The sequence below is a fragment of the Anomaloglossus baeobatrachus genome, chromosome 5 (genome assembly GCF_048569485.1).
Source record: "Anomaloglossus baeobatrachus isolate aAnoBae1 chromosome 5, aAnoBae1.hap1, whole genome shotgun sequence".
NCBI lineage: Eukaryota > Metazoa > Chordata > Amphibia > Anura > Aromobatidae > Anomaloglossus > Anomaloglossus baeobatrachus.
In genome coordinates this window covers 437,309,324-437,327,929 of record NC_134357.1, presented here as the reverse complement: position 1 = coordinate 437,327,929, position 18,606 = coordinate 437,309,324, and the positions used below count along the sequence as shown (strand labels likewise).

Here is an 18,606-nt window from a genome sequence, read left to right as displayed (position 1 = left end):
TCTATAGATTTATATTTACTAACACTCATAAAATATTATTTGTAATATTAGTCTAAGCGGCAACTAGTTAATATGGAAAATTCAATCAAGGTTCCCCCTAGGAAAAAGTGGTACATTCCACAAGCCGGGTTTCCTGTCTAAAGCACCGGGTAGCGTAGGTTCCCGGGGGCGGAGTTTAGTTACGGCGTTTACGTAGCGCACAGCAGTGGAGTAGCCGCATTCTTACGTTAGCCTGGGAGCGCAAGTACGCTTCTGGAATAGGAGGTGGATGAGTGCGCTGTTTTCAGGAGGTTTCAGTTTGTGAGCAGTCAGACCCCGTTGTGAACATGAGCTACGACCGAGCCATCACGGTGTTCTCCCCGGACGGGCACCTCTTCCAGGTGGAGTACGCCCAGGAGGCCGTGAAGAAAGGATCAACCGCGGTGAGGATCGCCTACAGCAGCAGACATATGTATTGTGGGGGGCTGGGGGCGACCCCCGGGTATTTATGGGGTGTGCGGCACTGATACAGCTGGGATCAGCTCCCAGTCTTACTACCTATTATGGGGACCCCTTGTTATAAACAGAATGGGGGAGGGGGCAGAGCAATTAACACAGGGACCCCCTTAAAATGTGGGGTTTACATTAAAAATGGGACAAGCTCATTCTGAAATGTTTATTCCGTTAAAAAGGTTTTGGAGCGTACTGGATAGTCCGATTTATAGGTGGGGGGCACCCCGGGGGGAAGATGCATCCAGTGAGCATGCGGGGTCCTACGGGGGGATTTCCCGTAGGCGGGAGGTAACACACCGGAGACTTTATGGCTAGGTTTGTAGGGGGGTATGCACTTTATATGGCTAGGTTTGTAGGGGGGCGTGTACTTTACATGGCTAGGTTTGTAGGGGGGCGTGTACTTTACATGGCTAGGTTTGTAGGGGGGCGCATACTTTTTATGGCTAGGTTTGTAGGGGGCGCGTACTTTTTATGGCTAGGTTTGTAGGGGGGCGCGTACTTTTTATGGCTAGGTTTGTAGGGGGGCGCGTACTTTTTATGGCTAGGTTTGTAGGGGGCGTGTACTTTTTATGGCTAGGTTTGTAGGGGGGCGCGTACTTTTTATGGCTAGGTTTGTAGGGGGGCGCGTACTTTTTATGGCTAGGTTTGTAGGGGGGCGCGTACTTTTTATGGCTAGGTTTGTAGGGGGGCGCGTACTTTTTATGGCTAGGTTTGTAGGGGGGCGCGTACTTTTTATGGCTAGGTTTGTAGGGGGGCGCGTACTTTTTATGGCTAGGTTTGTAGGGGGGCGCGTACTTTTTATGGCTAGGTTTGTGGAATGAGTAGGCACCCATTGGTTAAATGATTTGGGGAGGCGCACCAGTTAGATGGGAACCACACGGTGACTTTGTAGTGTTGACGTATTGCAATCTTTGGCCGTGTGGCACGTCGCCATGTAGCCCATCCTTATCCTCTTCACCTATGTGCTCGGCTTGTTACACTGCTGCAGACTCGTGCACCTCTGCTCGCTGGATATGAGCAGGTTTTCAGCCCTGAGATGTACCTCAGCTGTTCACTGACAGCAAGCTGAGATGTTGGAAATATATTATTTGAAACAAACAGTATATTAAGGAGTTCCAGGACACTTGGCTGTCTATGGTTATATGGGTTCTCCAACCCCTGAAAAGCATTTATTTACAATGACGGGGATTTATTGGGTCATTCCGTGTCAAGTGGACCAGTCGTCCCCACTCGACGTTCTCCGATTTTGCTGAAAATTTATAAGGATGCACATGTATGTTTGAAAAGAGGTTCTGTAAATTTTTAGTGCTTGGGGGGGGCCTCCAGTGAAAGGTCAACAGTGCCCAATATATTTGAGATCTGGCCCTAAAAATTTACAGAACCTCTTTTCAAACATACATGTGCATCCTTATAAATTTTCAGCAAAATCGGAGAACGTCGAGTGGGGACAATTTTTAAAACTGGTCCACTTGACACGGAATGACCCTATTTATAATATAATGTCTCCTCACCGGCTGTAGCCACCCCAGGCCCTGTGCTGGAGTATGTCCCCCTCTTCAGCCACCCAGCTGCAGAGACCTATGATTGGCTGCAGCGGTGAGGTGGATCATCAGCACTTCCTGTTCTGGTGAAGGCCATCGGAGCTGCCAGCACAGGGCCAGGGGGCTACAGCCAGTTAGTATACGTCATTTTAAAATCGTCCCCAACATTTAAAATGTTTTTTAGTAATTTGACAACTCCATAAAGTTTTATTTATAGGGAAACTGGAAGAAAAGCCAAAAACAAAGTCTTGGGTTCTCCTGAGTTCAATATGACTTTCTGTTTTGTCACCACTAGGTCGGCGTACGAGGGAAAGAAATCGTGGTCCTAGGCGTGGAGAAGAAATCTGTAGCCAAACTTCAGGATGAGCGGACGGTGCGGAAGATCTGTGCGCTGGATGACAACGTATTCATGGCATTTGCGGGTAAGTTGTTGTAGTACCAGGGTCACATCAAACCAAAAATGGCTTCTGTAGGGATCTGTTTGCTCCTAGAGACTTATAGGGGGGTACTCTTTGCAGTTACACTATTCACAAAAAAAGTTAGGGATGTTTGGATTTTGGGTCAAATTTCAGGATGATCCTAAAACGCACTCTGACCCTTTCACGTGACCTTAATGTGGCCTTCACTTTTTGGATGCACTTGTCAAACTGTTTAATGTGTCAGTACTTTGTGCACAACTTGCTGTTCTTTAGCAAGGAGATTAATGGCAAAAGTCACAACAGGGGTTTGATCAATGAATCGCCCAATAAATTTCAGGGTTTAATTAAAATTAGTATTAAACAGTCTTCCTCATCTTGCTGTTCACATTTTGATATGAAACTAAGACGACACCTAACAATTGATCAACAGAACTTCGCCATTGAAAGGCTTCAAGGAGGATGTCCTTAGACGGAAGTAGCCACTGAGATTAGAGTTTCACAGAGTGTCATCAGCAGGTTGCAACAGAGATACAGAGAGACTGGAAGAGTTACAGAAAGGCGGAGAAGTGGACGTCTTTTGCCCACATCCCACACTGATGATAGCTTCATTGTGAACAATGCCTTTCAGAACCTGGATGATGAATGCCACATAACTCCAGGCACATTTAAAGAGATTTTAGAACTACTTTAACATTGATGGCCTATTTTTAATATAAGTAATCAATCTCTGATCGGCCAAGGTCCGACATCCAGCACCCACGCCGACCAGCTGTTCTCAGTGCTGGCGGCAACAGTCAGCTGGAAATGCTCAGCTTCGGAGCTGCACTGTCTTCTGATGGTGGCAATGGCCAGGTAGTGCACATCCGCCTCCAATTCAAATCCATAGAAGGCAGATGTGCAGTACCCACCTGCAGCTACTATCAGAAGATGGAGCAGCTCCAGAACTGAGCATTTCTGGCCAAAAGCTGCCGGCACCGAGAATAGCTGATTAACGGAGGAGCTGGGTGTCGGACCCCTGTCGATCAGACATTGATAACCTATCCTAAAGATAGGCAATTAATATTAAAGTAATGGACAACCTCTTTAAGGAAGGTGAGTCACCCAAGTGTCGCATCACACCATTCAAAACTTTACATCAGTGTGATCTGCGTGCTAGATGACCTGCAAGGGTACTTGACCTCACCTTTAAGCAGTGGCATCATCATCTTGCTGGATGAGGGACAATTGGGCCTCAGAGCAGTTCACTGATGAAAGTTGATTCATGCTGAGCAGAAATGATGGCCACCAACGATGTTGGAGACGTCAAGGAGAGCGCTATACATCAGCCACTGTTGTTGCTAGAAAAGACTATGGGGTGGTGTTATAGTGTGGGTAGGTGTGTTTAGTCAGTACAGAGCTGTCCTAAACTTTGTGCATGGTACAGTGACATGCCCCAACTACTTGAATAACATAATCCAGTCATTGTGCCTCTGCATGAACAACACAGGCCTAATTTCTTCGGCGCTCCATTGGGAGACCCAGACGATTGGGTGTATAGCTACTGCCTCCGGAGGCCACACAAAGCATTACACTAAAAAGTGTAAGGCCCCTCCCCTTCTGGCTATACACCCCCAGTGGGATCACTGGCTCACCAGTTTTCTGCTTTGTGCGAAGGAGGTCAGACATCCACGCATAGCTCCACTGTTTAGTCAGCAGTAGCTGCTGACTATATCGGATGGAAGAAAAGAGGGCCCATATAGGGCCCCCAGCATGCTCCCTTCTCACCCCGCTTGTGGTTTGTAAGGTTGAGGTACCTATTGCTGGTACGGCGGCTGGAGCCCACATGCTGTTTTCCTTCCACATCCCCCTGAGGGGCTCTGAGGAAGTGGGATCTTACCGGCCCCAAAGCCCTGAGGCCGGGCTCCATCCACAGACCCATAGAACCTGCTGGATGTGGAGCGGGAGTGCCGTTCAGGGACAAGGCCCTGCAACTTTCAGGTACTCTGTGTCCCCGTACACACAGGCACAGCACACTCCAGACTTGCTGGGTGTGCTAGTGCGCCGGGGACAGTAAAGGGTTACAGTCACTGCAGCCTAGCTGAGTGACTTTATGTATGGGGAACTACCGCGCCGGACGCTCCGGGAGCGGCGGCGCGGCTGGGACTTGTAGTGCGCCGGGGACTTAGCGCCGACCGCGCTTTTACGGCGGCGGCGCTTATAAATCCAGTCCCCGGCTTTTGCGGCCTAGCTCCGCTTCGTTCCCGCCCCCACCCTGTCAATCAGGGTAGGGGAGAGACGCTGTACAATCAGCAGCGCCGAGGGCTGGAGCCTTATTTACATGCTCCAGCCCTCTCACTGGACACTGTGGGACGCCGGTTTCCCGCTCTGACTTGGGGGCACGCCCACGGCCCGCCCCTACTCACACGAGCTGGAGAAGGACGCCGGCAGCCATTCCTGCAGTCCGAGCTGAGAGATCGGACTCTGGGCGACCAGGCACAGGACTAGGGCGACCACACACCCGCTTATAGGCGGGCGGTAAGCGGCACCTGAAGTGCTGACCCCACTAAATACCGCAGTTGTCCATTTGTATTTTATGCTTACACTGCATAGGTCGCTATTTTTGGCTATATGCCCTCTTAGATGGCGACACATCAGCAGCAGGAAAGCAGGGGTGCTAAGGCACAGGCTTTCTATGCTGCTTGTATTGCATGTACTGAAGTGTTCATGTGTATTTATGCTTGTATGCTATACACTGCACTGTACGGTCGCTAGTCTGGGCTATTTTCGCCTAGAATGACTAGACTACAGCAGCAGAAAAGCAAAGGTGCTGAGGCACAGGTTTTTTCTATGCTGCTTGTATTGCAGGGGTTGCAGTGTTCATTTGTACTTATGCTTGTATGCTATACATTGCACTGTATGGTCGATATTCTGGGCTATATTCCCCTAGATGGCTAGTCTACAGCAGCAGAAAAGCAGGGGTGCCAAGGCACAGGCTTTCTATGCTGCTTGTATTGCATGTGCTGCAGTGTTCATTGTACTTTATGCTTGTATGCTATACATTGCATTGTACGGTCGCCATTCTTGGCTCTATGTCCTAGATGGCTAGTCGGCAGCAGCATATAAGCAACTCAGGCTTTCGATGCTGTTTTTACTGCATGTGATACTGTTCCACGGCACTGAACCCCATTGTGTGCAATGCTCCCCTGGAGCACTTGGTCAGCCGGGGTCTCTACTAGACGTGGCCAAAGGAACCACCTGTCAACCCTGTCCAAGGACAGGGATGGAGTTGCAATGGGATAGAGACTTGCAGTCCGGACAGGCCATGGGCAATCTGGATCATTGCTCCCTGGCCACCCTCATTGGGAATAAAATCGGTGCTCCGGGGGGGGGGTCCCAGGAGGCTCTCTGTAGGATGAGGCGGACGTAGCTCATCAGGACTTTGATCCTGACAACGCTCTCAATCCGGATACACCGGATGGTGACGCCATAAGGAATGATCCTATAGCGTCCATCAATGGAATGTTGGATCTTTCTCCCTCAGCTCCCCCAGCGGAGGAGTCAGCTTCACAGCAGGAGAAGTCCCATTTCAGTAGCTCAAACGTAGATTGAGTATTTTTCTGGCCACGCTGACTTCAGAGAAGCAGTCCAGGAACACCACGCTTACCAGATAAGCGTTTTCTCCAAACGTATTAAGGATACACGTTATCCTTTTCCCCCTGACGTGGTCAAGCGTGGGACCCAGGGTCCAAAGGTGGATTCTCCAATCTCCAGGCTTGCGGCTAGAGCTATAGTTGCAGTGGAGATGGGACTTCACTTAAAGATACCAGACAGATGGACTCTGGTTGACGTCTGTCTATGAGGCTATCGGCGTGTCGGTTGCTCCGGCATTTACAGCCGTATGGGCACCCTAAGCTTTTCAGCTGTTCTTGCACAGCTGGTCTTGAGCATATGTACATTTGTGCCGCAGGGGCGTCCGTAACCTCGCAATGTCTGCATTGCGACTTACCCTATTAATGCTGTCCTGGAAGGACAGTCGAGGTTTCGGTCCTTCCCAAGCTCGGACAGGTCCCAATTGTCCTCGTCCAAAAGAGCTGAAAAGCCTCAGAGGGGCTCAGTTTCCGGGGGCTCAATCACGCCCAAGGAAGGCAGCCGGAGGAACCGCTACCAAGGCGGTCTCCTCATGACTCTCAGCTCTCTCATCTCTCCGCATCCGCGGTTGATGGCAGACTTGCTCGCCTTTGCGACATTTAGCTGCCACAGGTCACAGACCGGTGGGTGAGGGACATTGTGCCCACGTGCACAGGACAGGGTTCTGTTCTCGTCCTCCGACTCGATTCTTCAGAACGTCCCCACCGAGCCGATGCTCTTCTGCAGGCAGAAGGAGTGGTAATCCCTGTTCCTCTTCAGGAACAAGACACGGTTTTCCTCCAATCTGGTTGTGGTGCCAAAAAAGGATGGCTCTTTCCGTTCCGTTCTGGACCTAAAACTGCTCAACAAGCACGTGGAGGCCAGGCGGTTCCGGATGAAACCCTCCGCTCCGTCATTGCCTCAATGTCTCAAGGATATTTCCTAGCATCAATAGACATCAAAGATGCTTATCTCCACGTGCCGATTGCTACAGAGCACCAATGTTTTCTACGTTTCGTGATGGGAGACGACCATCTTCAGTTCGTAGCTCTGCCATTCGGTCTGGCGACAGCCCCACGGGTGTTCACCAAGGTCATGGCGGCAGTGGTAGCAGTCTTGCACTCACAGGGACACTCTGTGATCCCTTACTTGGACGATCTACTTGTCAAGGCACCCTCTCAGGAGGCATGCCAACTCAGCCTGAATGTTGCGCTGGAGACTCTCCAGACGTTCGGGTGGATCATCGACTTCTCAAAGTCAAACCTGTCACCGACCCAATCACTAACGTATCTTGGCATGGTGTTTCATACCCTCTCACCGCTAGTGAAGCTTCCGCTGGACAAGCAGCGGTCACTACAGACTGGGGTGCAGACTCTCCGTCAAGGTCAGTCGCACTCCTTAAGACGCCTCATGCACTTCCTCGGGAAGTTGGTGGCGGCAATGGAGGCGGTTCCGTTTGCGCAGTTTCATCTGCGTCCTCTTATTGGGACATTCTCAGCCAATGGGACGGGAAGTCAACATCCCTGAACAGGAAAGTATCCTTTTCACAGAAGGACTCTCTGCAATGGTGGCTTCTTCCCACCTCATTATCACAGGGAAGATCCTTCCTACCACCGTCTTGGGCGGTAGTCACGACAGACGCGAGTCTGTCAGGGTGGGGAGCAGTTTTTCTCCACCACAGGGCTCAGGGTACGTGGACTCAGCAGGAGTCCACCCTTCAGATCCATGTTCTGGAAATCAGAGCAGTGTATCTTGCCCTACTAGCCTTCCAGCAGTGGCTGGAAGGAAAGCAGATCCGAATTCAGTCGGACAACTCCACAGCGGTGGCATACATCAATCACCAAGGCACAGTCGGCAAGCCTTCCAGGAAGTCCGGCGGATTCTGATGTGGGTGGAAGCCACGGCCTCCACCGTATCCGCAGTTCACATCCCCGGCGTAGAAAACTGGGAAGCAGACTTCCTCAGCCGCCAGGGCATGGACGCAGGGGAATGGTCCCTTCACCCGGACGTGTTTTCAGGAAATCTGTAGCCGCTGGGGAAGGCCGGACGTCGACCTAATGGCGTCCAGGCACAACAACAAGGTCCCAACCTTCATAGCACGGTCTCGCGATCACAGAGCTCTGGCGGCAGACGCCTTAGTGCAAGATTGGTCGCAGTTCCGGCTCCCTTATGTGTTTCCACCTCTGGCACTCTTGCCCAGAGTGCTACGCAAGATCAGATCCGACTGCAGCCGCGTCATACTCGTCGCCCCAGACTGGCCAAGGAGGGCGTGGTATCCGGATCTGTGGCATCTCACGGTCGGCCAACCGTCGGCACTACCAGACCGACCAGACTTACTGTCCCAAGGGCCGTTTTTCCATCGGAATTCTGCGGCCTTGAACCTGACTGTGTGGCCATTGAGTCCTGGATCCTAGGGTCTTCAGGATTATCTCAAGGGGTCGCTGCCACCATGAGACAGGCTAGGAAGCCCACGTCCGCTAAGATCTACCACAGAACGTGGAGGATATTCTTATCCTGGTGCTCTGCTCAGGGAGTGTCTCCCTGGCCTTTTGCATTGCCTACCTTTCTTTCTTTCCTGCAATCTGGGTTAGAAAAAGGTTTGTCGCTCGGCTCCCTTAAAGGGCAAGTCTCGGCGCTATCCGTCTTTTTTCAAAAGCGTCTAGCACGACTTCCTAAGGTGCGCACGTTCCTGCAGGGGGTTTGTCATATTGTACCCCCGTACAAGCGGCCGTTAGATCCATGGGATCTGAACAGGGTACTAGTTGCCCTCCAGAAGCCGCCCTTCGAGCCTCTGAGGGAGGTTTCACTTTATAGACTATCACAGAAAGTGGCTTTTCTGGTAGCGATCACATCTCTTCGGAGAGTGTCTGAGCTAGCAGCGCTGTCATCCAAGGCTCCTTTCCTGGTCTTCCACCAGGACAAGGTAGTGCTGCGCCCCATTCAGGAGTTTCTCCCGAAGGTGGTATCCTCTTTTCATCTTAATCAGGATATCTCTTTGCCTTCTTTTTGTCCTCATGCAGTTCATCGGTATGAGAAGAATTTACATTTGTTAGATCTGGTGAGAGCACTCAGAATCTACATTTCCCGCACGGCGCCCCTGCGCCGCTCCGATGCACTCTTTGTCCTTGTCGCTGGTAAGCGCAAAGGGTCGCAGGCTTCAAAAGCCACCCTGGCTCGATGGATCAAAGAACCAATTCTTGAAGCCTACCGTTCTGCTGGGCTTCCGGTTCCATCAGGGCTGAAGGCCCATTCTACCAGAGCCGTGGGTGCGTCCTGGGCATTGCGACACCAGGCTACGGCTCAACAGGTGTGCCAGGCAGCTACCTGGTCGAGTCTGCACACTTTCACCAAACATTATCAGGTGCATACCTATGCTTCGGCGGACGCCAGCCTAGGTAGAAGAGTCCTGCAGGCGGCAGTTGCCTCCCCGTAGGGGAGGGCTGTCTTCGCAGCTCTAACATAAGGTATTTCTTTACCCACCCAGGGACAGCTTTTGGACGTCCCAATCGTCTGGGTCTCCCAATGGAGCGCCGAAGAAGAAGGGAATTTTGTTACTTACCGTAAATTCCTTTTCTTCTAGCTCCTATTGGGAGACCCAGCACCCGCCCTGTTGTCCTTCGGGATTTTTGGGTTTTTTCGGGTACACATGTTGTTCATGTTGAACGGTTCTTCAGTTCTCCGATGTTACTCGGAGTGAATTTGTTTAACCAAGTTATTGGCTTTCCTCCTTCTTGCTTTTGCACTAAAACTGGTGAGCCAGTGATCCCACTGGGGGTGTATAGCCAGAAGGGGAGGGGCCTTACACTTTTTAGTGTAATGCTTTGTGTGGCCTCCGGAGGCAGTAGCTATACACCCAATCGTCTGGGTCTCCCAATAGGAGCTAGAAGAAAAGGAATTTACGGTAAGTAACAAAATTCCCTTCTTTATATTCATAGATGACAATGCTCCAGCTCATCGAGGTTACATCATTAGGGAACATCTGGTGGATACTGGGATAGCTCAAATGGAGTGGCCTGCACTTTCTCCAGACCTGAATCACATAGAAAACCTATGGGATCAGCTGAGTCGCCATTTAGAGGCTCGTAATAAATCTGTACCCTGAACCACAATGACCTGAGGGCTATCTTTCAAGAACTGTGGGATACCATGCCTCAGCAGACAATAGCTCAACTCGTGAACAGCATGACACATCGTTGTCAAGGTGTAATTGATGCTCAAGCCCACGAGTTATTGATACATTGACAATTTTAGGGGGTATACCCACCACTGTTGTAGCGTGAACTTTTTACATTTTCCATAAATTACAGCCGAAAGCCAATTATCCCAAACTTTTTGTGAGCATTGTATAATATGGTCACAAATGTTAAGACTTCACATGGACATTTTGTCTCCCTATGGGCTGTGGCAATATGGCTACAGGACTAGAAATTGCCCTCTATTTCAGCAGGCAAGAGAATCGTGGATTACCACCAGACATAACCTATTGACAGGAGGGGCGCTGTTTTTGTAAACTGGGTGTACAAATTTACTGTTCAAAGTCCAGATTCCCTGAAATTCATCTGCATGACATAACTCTTATCTCTGGCAGGGCTCACTGCTGACGCTCGGATTGTAATAAATCGCGCCCGTGTGGAGTGTCAGAGCCACAGACTGACAGTAGAGGACCCAGTGACGGTTGAGTACATCACACGATACATTGCCAGTCTGAAGCAGGTAAGAGGCGTGGGTATTTATCAAAGTCAAATAATGAGTAGTGATGAGCGGACTCGCAGATCACCAGGACTGGTGGGTCTATGTTATCTGGTTTTTAAAATCCGGTTCAGGCCGGATTCTGGTCCCCATATAAGTCTACTGGGACCAGAATCCAGCGATTTTAAAAATGTTGGTAGAAGGGATAGGACCAGGTGCGCTGTACTTACCGAGCATCCGTCATGGAGGTACACTGCTTCCAGGCCGAGCATTCACTTCCATGGCCGGTAATTTACCTTCATTGCATATGCACTGCTTTCCCCACCCACCTGCGCCTGTTATTGGATGCAGTCAGACGCGCCCCCATGCGGAGTAACAGCGTGTCAGCTGACTGCTTCCAATCACAGGCGCTGTCTGCAGGTCAGTGTCGTACAGTTAAAATAAATACATAAAATATTTGGCGTAGGGTTCCCCCACATTGATACCCCGCACAGATAAAGCTTACAGGCCTAAAGACTACAGGCTGCAGCCCCCAGCCGTGCGCCTAGCTTGGCCGTGTATCATAATAAGATGAATCGCATGCGTTTGTTTTTTTTGTTTGTAATTATTTAAATAAATAAATTTAAAAAAAGGGTGCGGTTAACCCCCAATTTTGATATCCAGCCATGATAAAGCCCAACAGCTTGGGGCTGGTATTCTCTTCTTGGGGAGTCCAATGGTTATTGGGACCCCCAGGTTGAGAATAGCAGCCTACACCCTCCCCGGAAATGTTGCATCCATTAGATGTGACAATCGTGACGCTTTACCTGGTTCTTCTTGCTTGCCCTGGTGCAGTGGCACACTGGGTGATAGGGGTTAATGACAGTGCACAACTGTAATCAAGCCCAGTATTAGTTATGGGTAGGGGTCCATGAGACCCCCCCCAATCACGAATCCTATAAGTAAAATGAAATAAACGCAAAGAAAAATCCTCTTTACTAACCCCAAAAAGACCGTTTAAGTTCCCGCTACTGCACACGTCGTCCCACGACTGTCCTGGCTCTGCTACATCCAAGCCTGGAGAGACTGAAAACATCCGGGAAACACTGACAAGGGGGACCCGGCTGGCAGCACTGATATCACTCAGTTCACCGAAGGTCATACCCGGGTTCCCACAGTATGATCTCCAGTGACCTGAGTCACACACTCTGGCTTAATGTGCGAGGTCATGCCCCGCACGCCTCCGGACCTTTAACAGGGACAGTGCCAGTCAGGGAGTGAGGGCACCCCTGGACGGCTTGAATGTAGCAGAGCCAGGACCGTCATGGGACATCGTGTGGATTAGCGGGAACTTCAACAGTCTTTTTGGGGTTAGTAAAGAGGGTGCTGTATTTTATTTCAGATCTAGGATTATTCTCTGTGTTTTGTGTTTTTCTTTTTGCATAGACATACACATCTCTAATTCTGGGCTTGATTACAGTTGTGCACTGTCATTAACCCTTATTATCCCGATTGCCACCGCACCAGAGCAATCGGGAAGAGCCGGGTAAAGTGCCAGGATTGTCAGCATCTAATGGATGCAATATTTCTGGAGAGGCTGTAGGCTACTATTCTTAGCCTGGGGGGGTCACAATAAGCATGGGTCTCCCCAGGCTGAAAATAGCAGCCCCCAGCTGTTGGGCTTTATCATGGCTGGGTATCAAAATTAGGGGGGGACTGCACACCATTTTTTTTCAAAATTATTTATTTAAATAATTAAAAAAGACTCATTCGGTCCTCTTATTTTGATACACAGCCAAGATAGGCGCACAGCTGGGGGTTGCAGCCATATGCTTTATCTGTGCTGTGGGGACCCTACGCCAATTGTTTTATTTTTATACCACAATACTGACCCGCAGACCGTGTCTGTGACTGGTTGCAGTCAGACGCTGTCACACAAGCTGGGGGCGCATCTGACTGCAACCAATCACAGACGCCAGGACGGCCAGTGGGCGGGGAAAGCGGTGCATATGGATGAGCAATGATGAGCGGTTCAAGAAGTGAAGGAAAGGCAGGGAGCAGTTACAGCCGTGCCAGAGACTCAGTAAGTGTAACGCACTTGCTTCATTCTTATTTTTCCTTTAATTTTTTTTTTTTAAATTTCCTGAGATCCGGATCTAGATCTGGAAGCCCGGGCCTAGTTCCAGCACTCGGGTACATTTGAAACCATGCTGATCCGGAGTTTTACAGTCCGGGTCTGCCCATCACTACTAGTGAGAGGTGTGGTGGCTTTGTTACCCATAGTGCCATGACATCTGTGTGATATAAACCATACTTACTGTCGGGAGACAGATATAAAGTGTGTAACATGTGTATACACTTGTTTTCTCCAGCGTTACACACAGAGCAATGGCCGCCGGCCTTTTGGAATATCTGCCCTCATTGTGGGATTCGACTTTGATGGGACGCCTCGTCTCTACCAGACCGATCCTTCAGGGACGTACCATGCTTGGAAAGTAAGTGCATCAACCGTTACTTGGGTGAAGGGTTATCAAGGTGGATGACAGAAACTTCAATATCTTCTGCTCCATCACCCGACAGGCAAACGCCATCGGCAGAGGAGCCAAGTCTGTCCGCGAGTTCCTGGAGAAGCACTACACTGATGAAGCCATTGAGACAGACGACCTGACCATTAAACTGGTCATTAAAGCTCTGCTTGAGGTGAGCAATCGGGCCTGTGTAATATAGATCTTCAAGCTGCGATTTGTAGAAAAAAAAGCCACATCAACACTTCTATTAAAAGACATCTAATCCTGCTCTTTTATTCCTCTACAGGTTGTTCAGTCTGGAGGTAAAAATATAGAACTGGCCGTCATGAGAAGAGACCAACCTCTAAAGGTGAGTGTGTAGGTGCACACAGAGGCCCACAGTTTGTCAGAGCCATGATCCTAGAGGAGAAGACCTCCATAATACGGCATCGGATGGCTTCCGGTGCACGCACACAGGGATGAGGAAACAGAATTATTAAGCACATATGTGGCATTTATGGATAATGCAGGGATCCTTAAAAATGGTATAAGGAAGTAGTAAATTCTGCTATTGCGTTCTCTTTAATATTGCCATATGGCTCTGTACTTCACAGCAGCGAGATAAGTACAAAGGGCGGATTGAGCCACATTGTTTCTTGCCATTAAAGATTGGATCGGCCCTGTTTGCTCTATGGGAGCGATGCTGCATATATTCATCAAAATGCTGAGTATCAAACAACGCAAGGCACCAGAAGTAGAACGAGACTTTACATTTATTTGTGTCATTTAAGTAAAGCAATCGTGAACCTTTAGCCTTTATCAAGCAAAATGTGTATTCTTGGCATTTGACTCGATAAAGGCCGATTGTGGCTGAAACATTGTGGTTCATTTTGCAGTTTAATGATGGCATACACAAGCGGGAAGCTTTCTTCTGCATTCGGGGCGCTGTGTAATACAAGGTCTGTGTCTTCCCAGCAATCCACTATGAGCAAATGGACAGCAGGCATTAAACCACTATAACCTGCAATAATGGGATTACACAGATCATGGGATCCCCGCTCCCTGTATAATGAGAAAAAAAATAACGTAAAAAATTGAGCAATAAAAACCTAAATGTTTTTCTTTAACACCTTCCTTAACCTACCCCCCACCACTGTCAAGGACTTATCTTCTATGACATGGACATCACAGTATACAATATTGTGTCAATGTAGCAGAATATATGATTATTTTTGTTCACTAGATTCTTACTCCCTATCTGCCATTATGCACACAATAAGGGTATGTTCACACCGTGCCTTTTTTACGCTCCCACAGTCACAACGAGAGCAGAGGATGCGAGGGCATACACGTTGCCTTCGCATAGCGCATGTGACAGTCCACTGAAGACCGGGTTTTCTCAAAGATGCCGACAGAGATAGTGCTATGTGAAGTCTTCACTCAGATGCCATCTTGGTGAAGACTTTTTTTTTTTTTTTTTTTTTGCAATACTTCCAAATGATTCATTAATGTGTATGATGGAGGGGGGCAGGCAGATGGGTGGGCATAGATAACAAAAACTGACCCACATATTCCCTTCCTTTCTTTGTCGCTCCATTGGGAGACCCAGACAATTGGGTGTATAGCTATTGCCTCTGGAGGCCACACAAAGTATTACACTTAAAAGTGTAAGGCCCCTCCCCTTCTGGCTATACACCCCCAGTGGGATCACTGGCTCACCAGTTTTGTGCTTTGTGCGAAGGAGGCAACACATCCACGCATAGCTCCACTTTTTAGTCAGCAGCAGCTGCTGACTATGTCGGATGGAAGAAAAGAGGACACATATAGTGTCCCCAGCATGCTCCCTTCTCACCCCACTGTATGTCGGAGGTGTTTGTAAGGTTGAGGTACCCATTGCGGGTACGGCGGCAGGAGCCCACATGCTGATTCCTTCCCCATCCCTTTTTACAGGGCTCTGGGTGAAGTGGGATTTACCGGTCTCCAGGCACTGAGACCGTGCTCCATCTACAGCCCCTGGAGAAGATGCTGGATGGAGCGGAGTACATCAGGGACATGGCCCTGCTTCCTCAAGGTACTCTGTGTCCCCGTGCATTTGGCGCTCACACCGCAGCATGCTGGGTGTTGTAGTGCGCCGGGGGACATCAGCGCTGCGGCGCCTGTGCCATGGCCTCATTCAGCTTCGCTGAAGCAGGCTCACTTATGGGAATTGGTCGCGCCGGCCGCTGGGACTGCGGCGCGGCTGGCACTTGTAGTGCGCCGGGGACTTCAGCGCGGCCTGCGCTTTTACGGCGGCCGCGCTGATAACTAGAGTCCCCGGCTTTTGCGGCCTGCTTCCGTTCGTTCCCGCCCCCAGACCTGCCAGTCAGGAGAGGGGCGGGACGCTGGCCACTTCCAGGAATCGGTCGCGCCGGCCGCTGGCAGCGGCGCGGCTGGCACTTGTGGTGCGCCGGGGACTTCAGCGCGGCCCGCGCTTTTACGGCGGCCGCGCTGATAACTAGAGTCCCCGGCTTTTGCGGCCTGCTTCCGTTCGTTCCCGCCCCCAGACCTGCCAGTCAGGAGAGGGGCGGGACGCTGGCCACTTCTATGAATCGGTCGCGCCGGCCGCTGGAACTGCGGCGCGGCTGGCACTTGTGGTGCGCCGGGGACTTCAGCGCGGCCCGCGCTTTTACGGCGGCCGCGCTGTTAACTCGAGTCCCCGGCTTCTGGGCCTAGTCTCCCTTCGTTACCGCCCACAGCCCTGACAGTCAGGGTAGGGGCGTGACGCTGCATAGAGCAGAGCTGAGAGCTGGAGTATGTTTTGCATACTCCACCCCTCTCACTGTGTGCACTGTGAATCCGGATTCCCGCACTTTCTCAGGCACGCCCACGGCTTCCTTCTCTACAAGGACACCGGCAGCCATTAGTGTCAGTTTCTGTACGATACAGAGACAAGTGTGGAAGACCCTGGCATTCTGATAGTCACACAATCGCTGTAACAGGCGTTAAGCAGCACCTGTGGTGCTAACCCCACTAGTGCAGAAGTGCACTTATAGATATGCTTGTACTATATACATTGCACTGTTTGGTCGCACGTTGTATATACCCTCCTGGATTATGCGGAGGAGTTATCAGCATATTCTCTGTGTAAAACAAAGGTGCAGAACCACATGTTTTTCTATGCAGCTGGTACAGCAGGTACGGCTATACGGCCGGCAGGTTACATAGACTCCCATTGTATGCACTAATGGCCAGGGGATGAGGACGGTGTCTGCAGTATTTACTGACAGTTTTTCTGAGACTATGGCTATGATACTAGAAGCCTAGCAGTCCGGACATGTCTCTCACAATATGGGCACTGTTGAATCATTGATCCATGGCCCCCCTCAGTGTGAATAACTAACAGCTCCGGGAATGTCACACGCATCCCAGAGTCACGGCTCTGCACGGACGTCAGTCCCAGACAGCCTAAGTGGGCTCGCTATGAGCGGCCTCGGTTTCATCAGGGTCCTAACAGAAGGACTCGCTGTGTGATGAGGCGGAAGTGGCGGCTCAGGATTCTGATCCTGAGACCGCTCTCAATCTGGATACACCTGATTGTGACGCCATAGTAAATAATCTTATAGCGTCCATCTATAGAATGTGGGTTATTTCTCACAGCTCCTCCAGTGGAGGAGTCAGCTTCACGTATTTTTCTGGACCACTCTGCCTTCAGAGAGGCAGTCCAGGAACACCACGCTTATCCAGATATGCGCTTCTCCAAACGGCTTAGGATACACGTTATCCCTGTCCCCTGACTTGGTCAAGGACTGGACCCAATGTCCCGAGCGGCATCCTCCAATCTCCAGGCTTGTAGCTAGATCCATAGTTGCAGTGGGAGATGGAACTGCAAACTCAAAGATGCCACTGACAGACAGATGGATCTCTGGTCGAAAGCCATCTATGAGGCTGTCGGCGCACCGTTGGCTCCGGCATTCTCTTCCTTGGGGCACTCCAAGCTATTTCAGCTTGTCTTACACAGATTGACACGGTTACACGTACATCTGTGCCGCAGGTGGCATCCTTAACCTCTCAAATGTCTGCATTTGTTTCTTACGCGAGACCGACTGTTTGGTGAGCGTTGGATGTAACCATCAAACAGTCCAGGGGTAAGGATTCATCCTTTCCTCAGCCCGGACACAACAAACCCCAACAGAGCAAGAGGCAGTCGGGGTTTTCGGCCTTTTCGAGGCTCGGGCAGGTCCCATTTTTCCTCGTCCAATGTGGACTCAAAAGGATCAGAGGAGCTAAGATTCTTAGCGGGCTCAGTCTCGCCCAAAAAAGCGACAGTCTGAAAACCCGCTTCCAAGGCGGCTTCCTCATGACTTGCGGCCTCGGTCGGTAGCAGGCTCTCCCGCCTTGGCGATATTTAGCTGCCATAGGTCAATGACCATTGAGTGTGAGACATTCTGTCTCACGGGTACAGGATAGAGCTCACTTCTCGTCCTCCAACTCGATTCTTCAGAATTTCTCCACCTCCCGGCCGGGCCGCTGCTCTTCTGCAAACAGGGTGCACTCTATAGGCAGAAAGAGTGATGACCCCCGTTCCTCTTCAGGAACAAGGTCACGGTTTTTACCCCAAATTCTTTGCGGTACCTATAACAACGGGCCGTTCCGTCCCGTTCTGGATCTAAAAATGCTCAGCAAGCTCGTGGACACCAGGCGGTTCCGGATGGAATCCCTCCGCCATGTCATCGCCTCAAGGTCCCAAGGATATTTCCTAGCATCATTAGGCATCAAGGATGCTTATCCACACGTGCCGATTGATCCAGAGCACTAGCGTTTCTACGCTTCGTTATAGGAGACGAACACCCTCTGTTCGTAGCTCTACCTTCCGGCTAGCGACAGTCCAACTGGTCTTCGCCAAGGTCAGGGCAGCAGTAGTCACAGTCCTGCACTCTCAGGGTCACTCTGTGGTCCCGTATTTAGACGATCTACTTGTCAAGGCACTCTCTTAGGAAACATGCCAACACTGCCCGAACGTTGCGCTGGAGACTCTCTAGAGTTTTGGGTGGATCATCAACTTTTTAAAGTCAGATCCGACCCCGACCCTATCGATAACATATCTAGGCATAGAGTTTCTTACTCTCTCAGCGATAGTGAAGCTGCCGCTAGACAAACAGCATTCACTACGGGCTGCAAGCTCTTCTTTAAGAACCAGTCGCACACATTGAGACGCCTCATGCACTTCCTACGTAAGATGGTAGCAAGGGAGGCAGTTCCTTTCGCGCAGTTTTACTGCGTCCACTACAATGGGACATTCTCCGCCAATGGGACGAGGAGTCGACGTCCCTCAACAGTCGTCGTTCTTTCTCAGGCGGCCAAGGAATCTCTACGGTGGTGGCTTCTTCTCACCTC

General features: G+C 50.4%; 1 protein-coding gene across 1 annotated transcript in view; it reads left to right on the top strand.

Annotated features, from left to right (window-relative positions):
- Positions 1-238: 238 nt before the first annotated feature.
- The window catches only part of PSMA7 (proteasome 20S subunit alpha 7), a 28,308-nt gene continuing 9,940 nt past the window's right edge, over positions 239-18,606 (top strand). The window contains exons 1-6 of the mRNA XM_075347766.1: positions 239-422; positions 2,329-2,455; positions 10,647-10,771; positions 13,099-13,221; positions 13,307-13,426; positions 13,541-13,603. Of these exons, the coding sequence (XP_075203881.1) occupies positions 327-422; positions 2,329-2,455; positions 10,647-10,771; positions 13,099-13,221; positions 13,307-13,426; positions 13,541-13,603 (654 nt within the window). The 5' untranslated portion in view covers positions 239-326. The remainder of the gene's footprint in view (positions 423-2,328; positions 2,456-10,646; positions 10,772-13,098; positions 13,222-13,306; positions 13,427-13,540; positions 13,604-18,606) is intronic.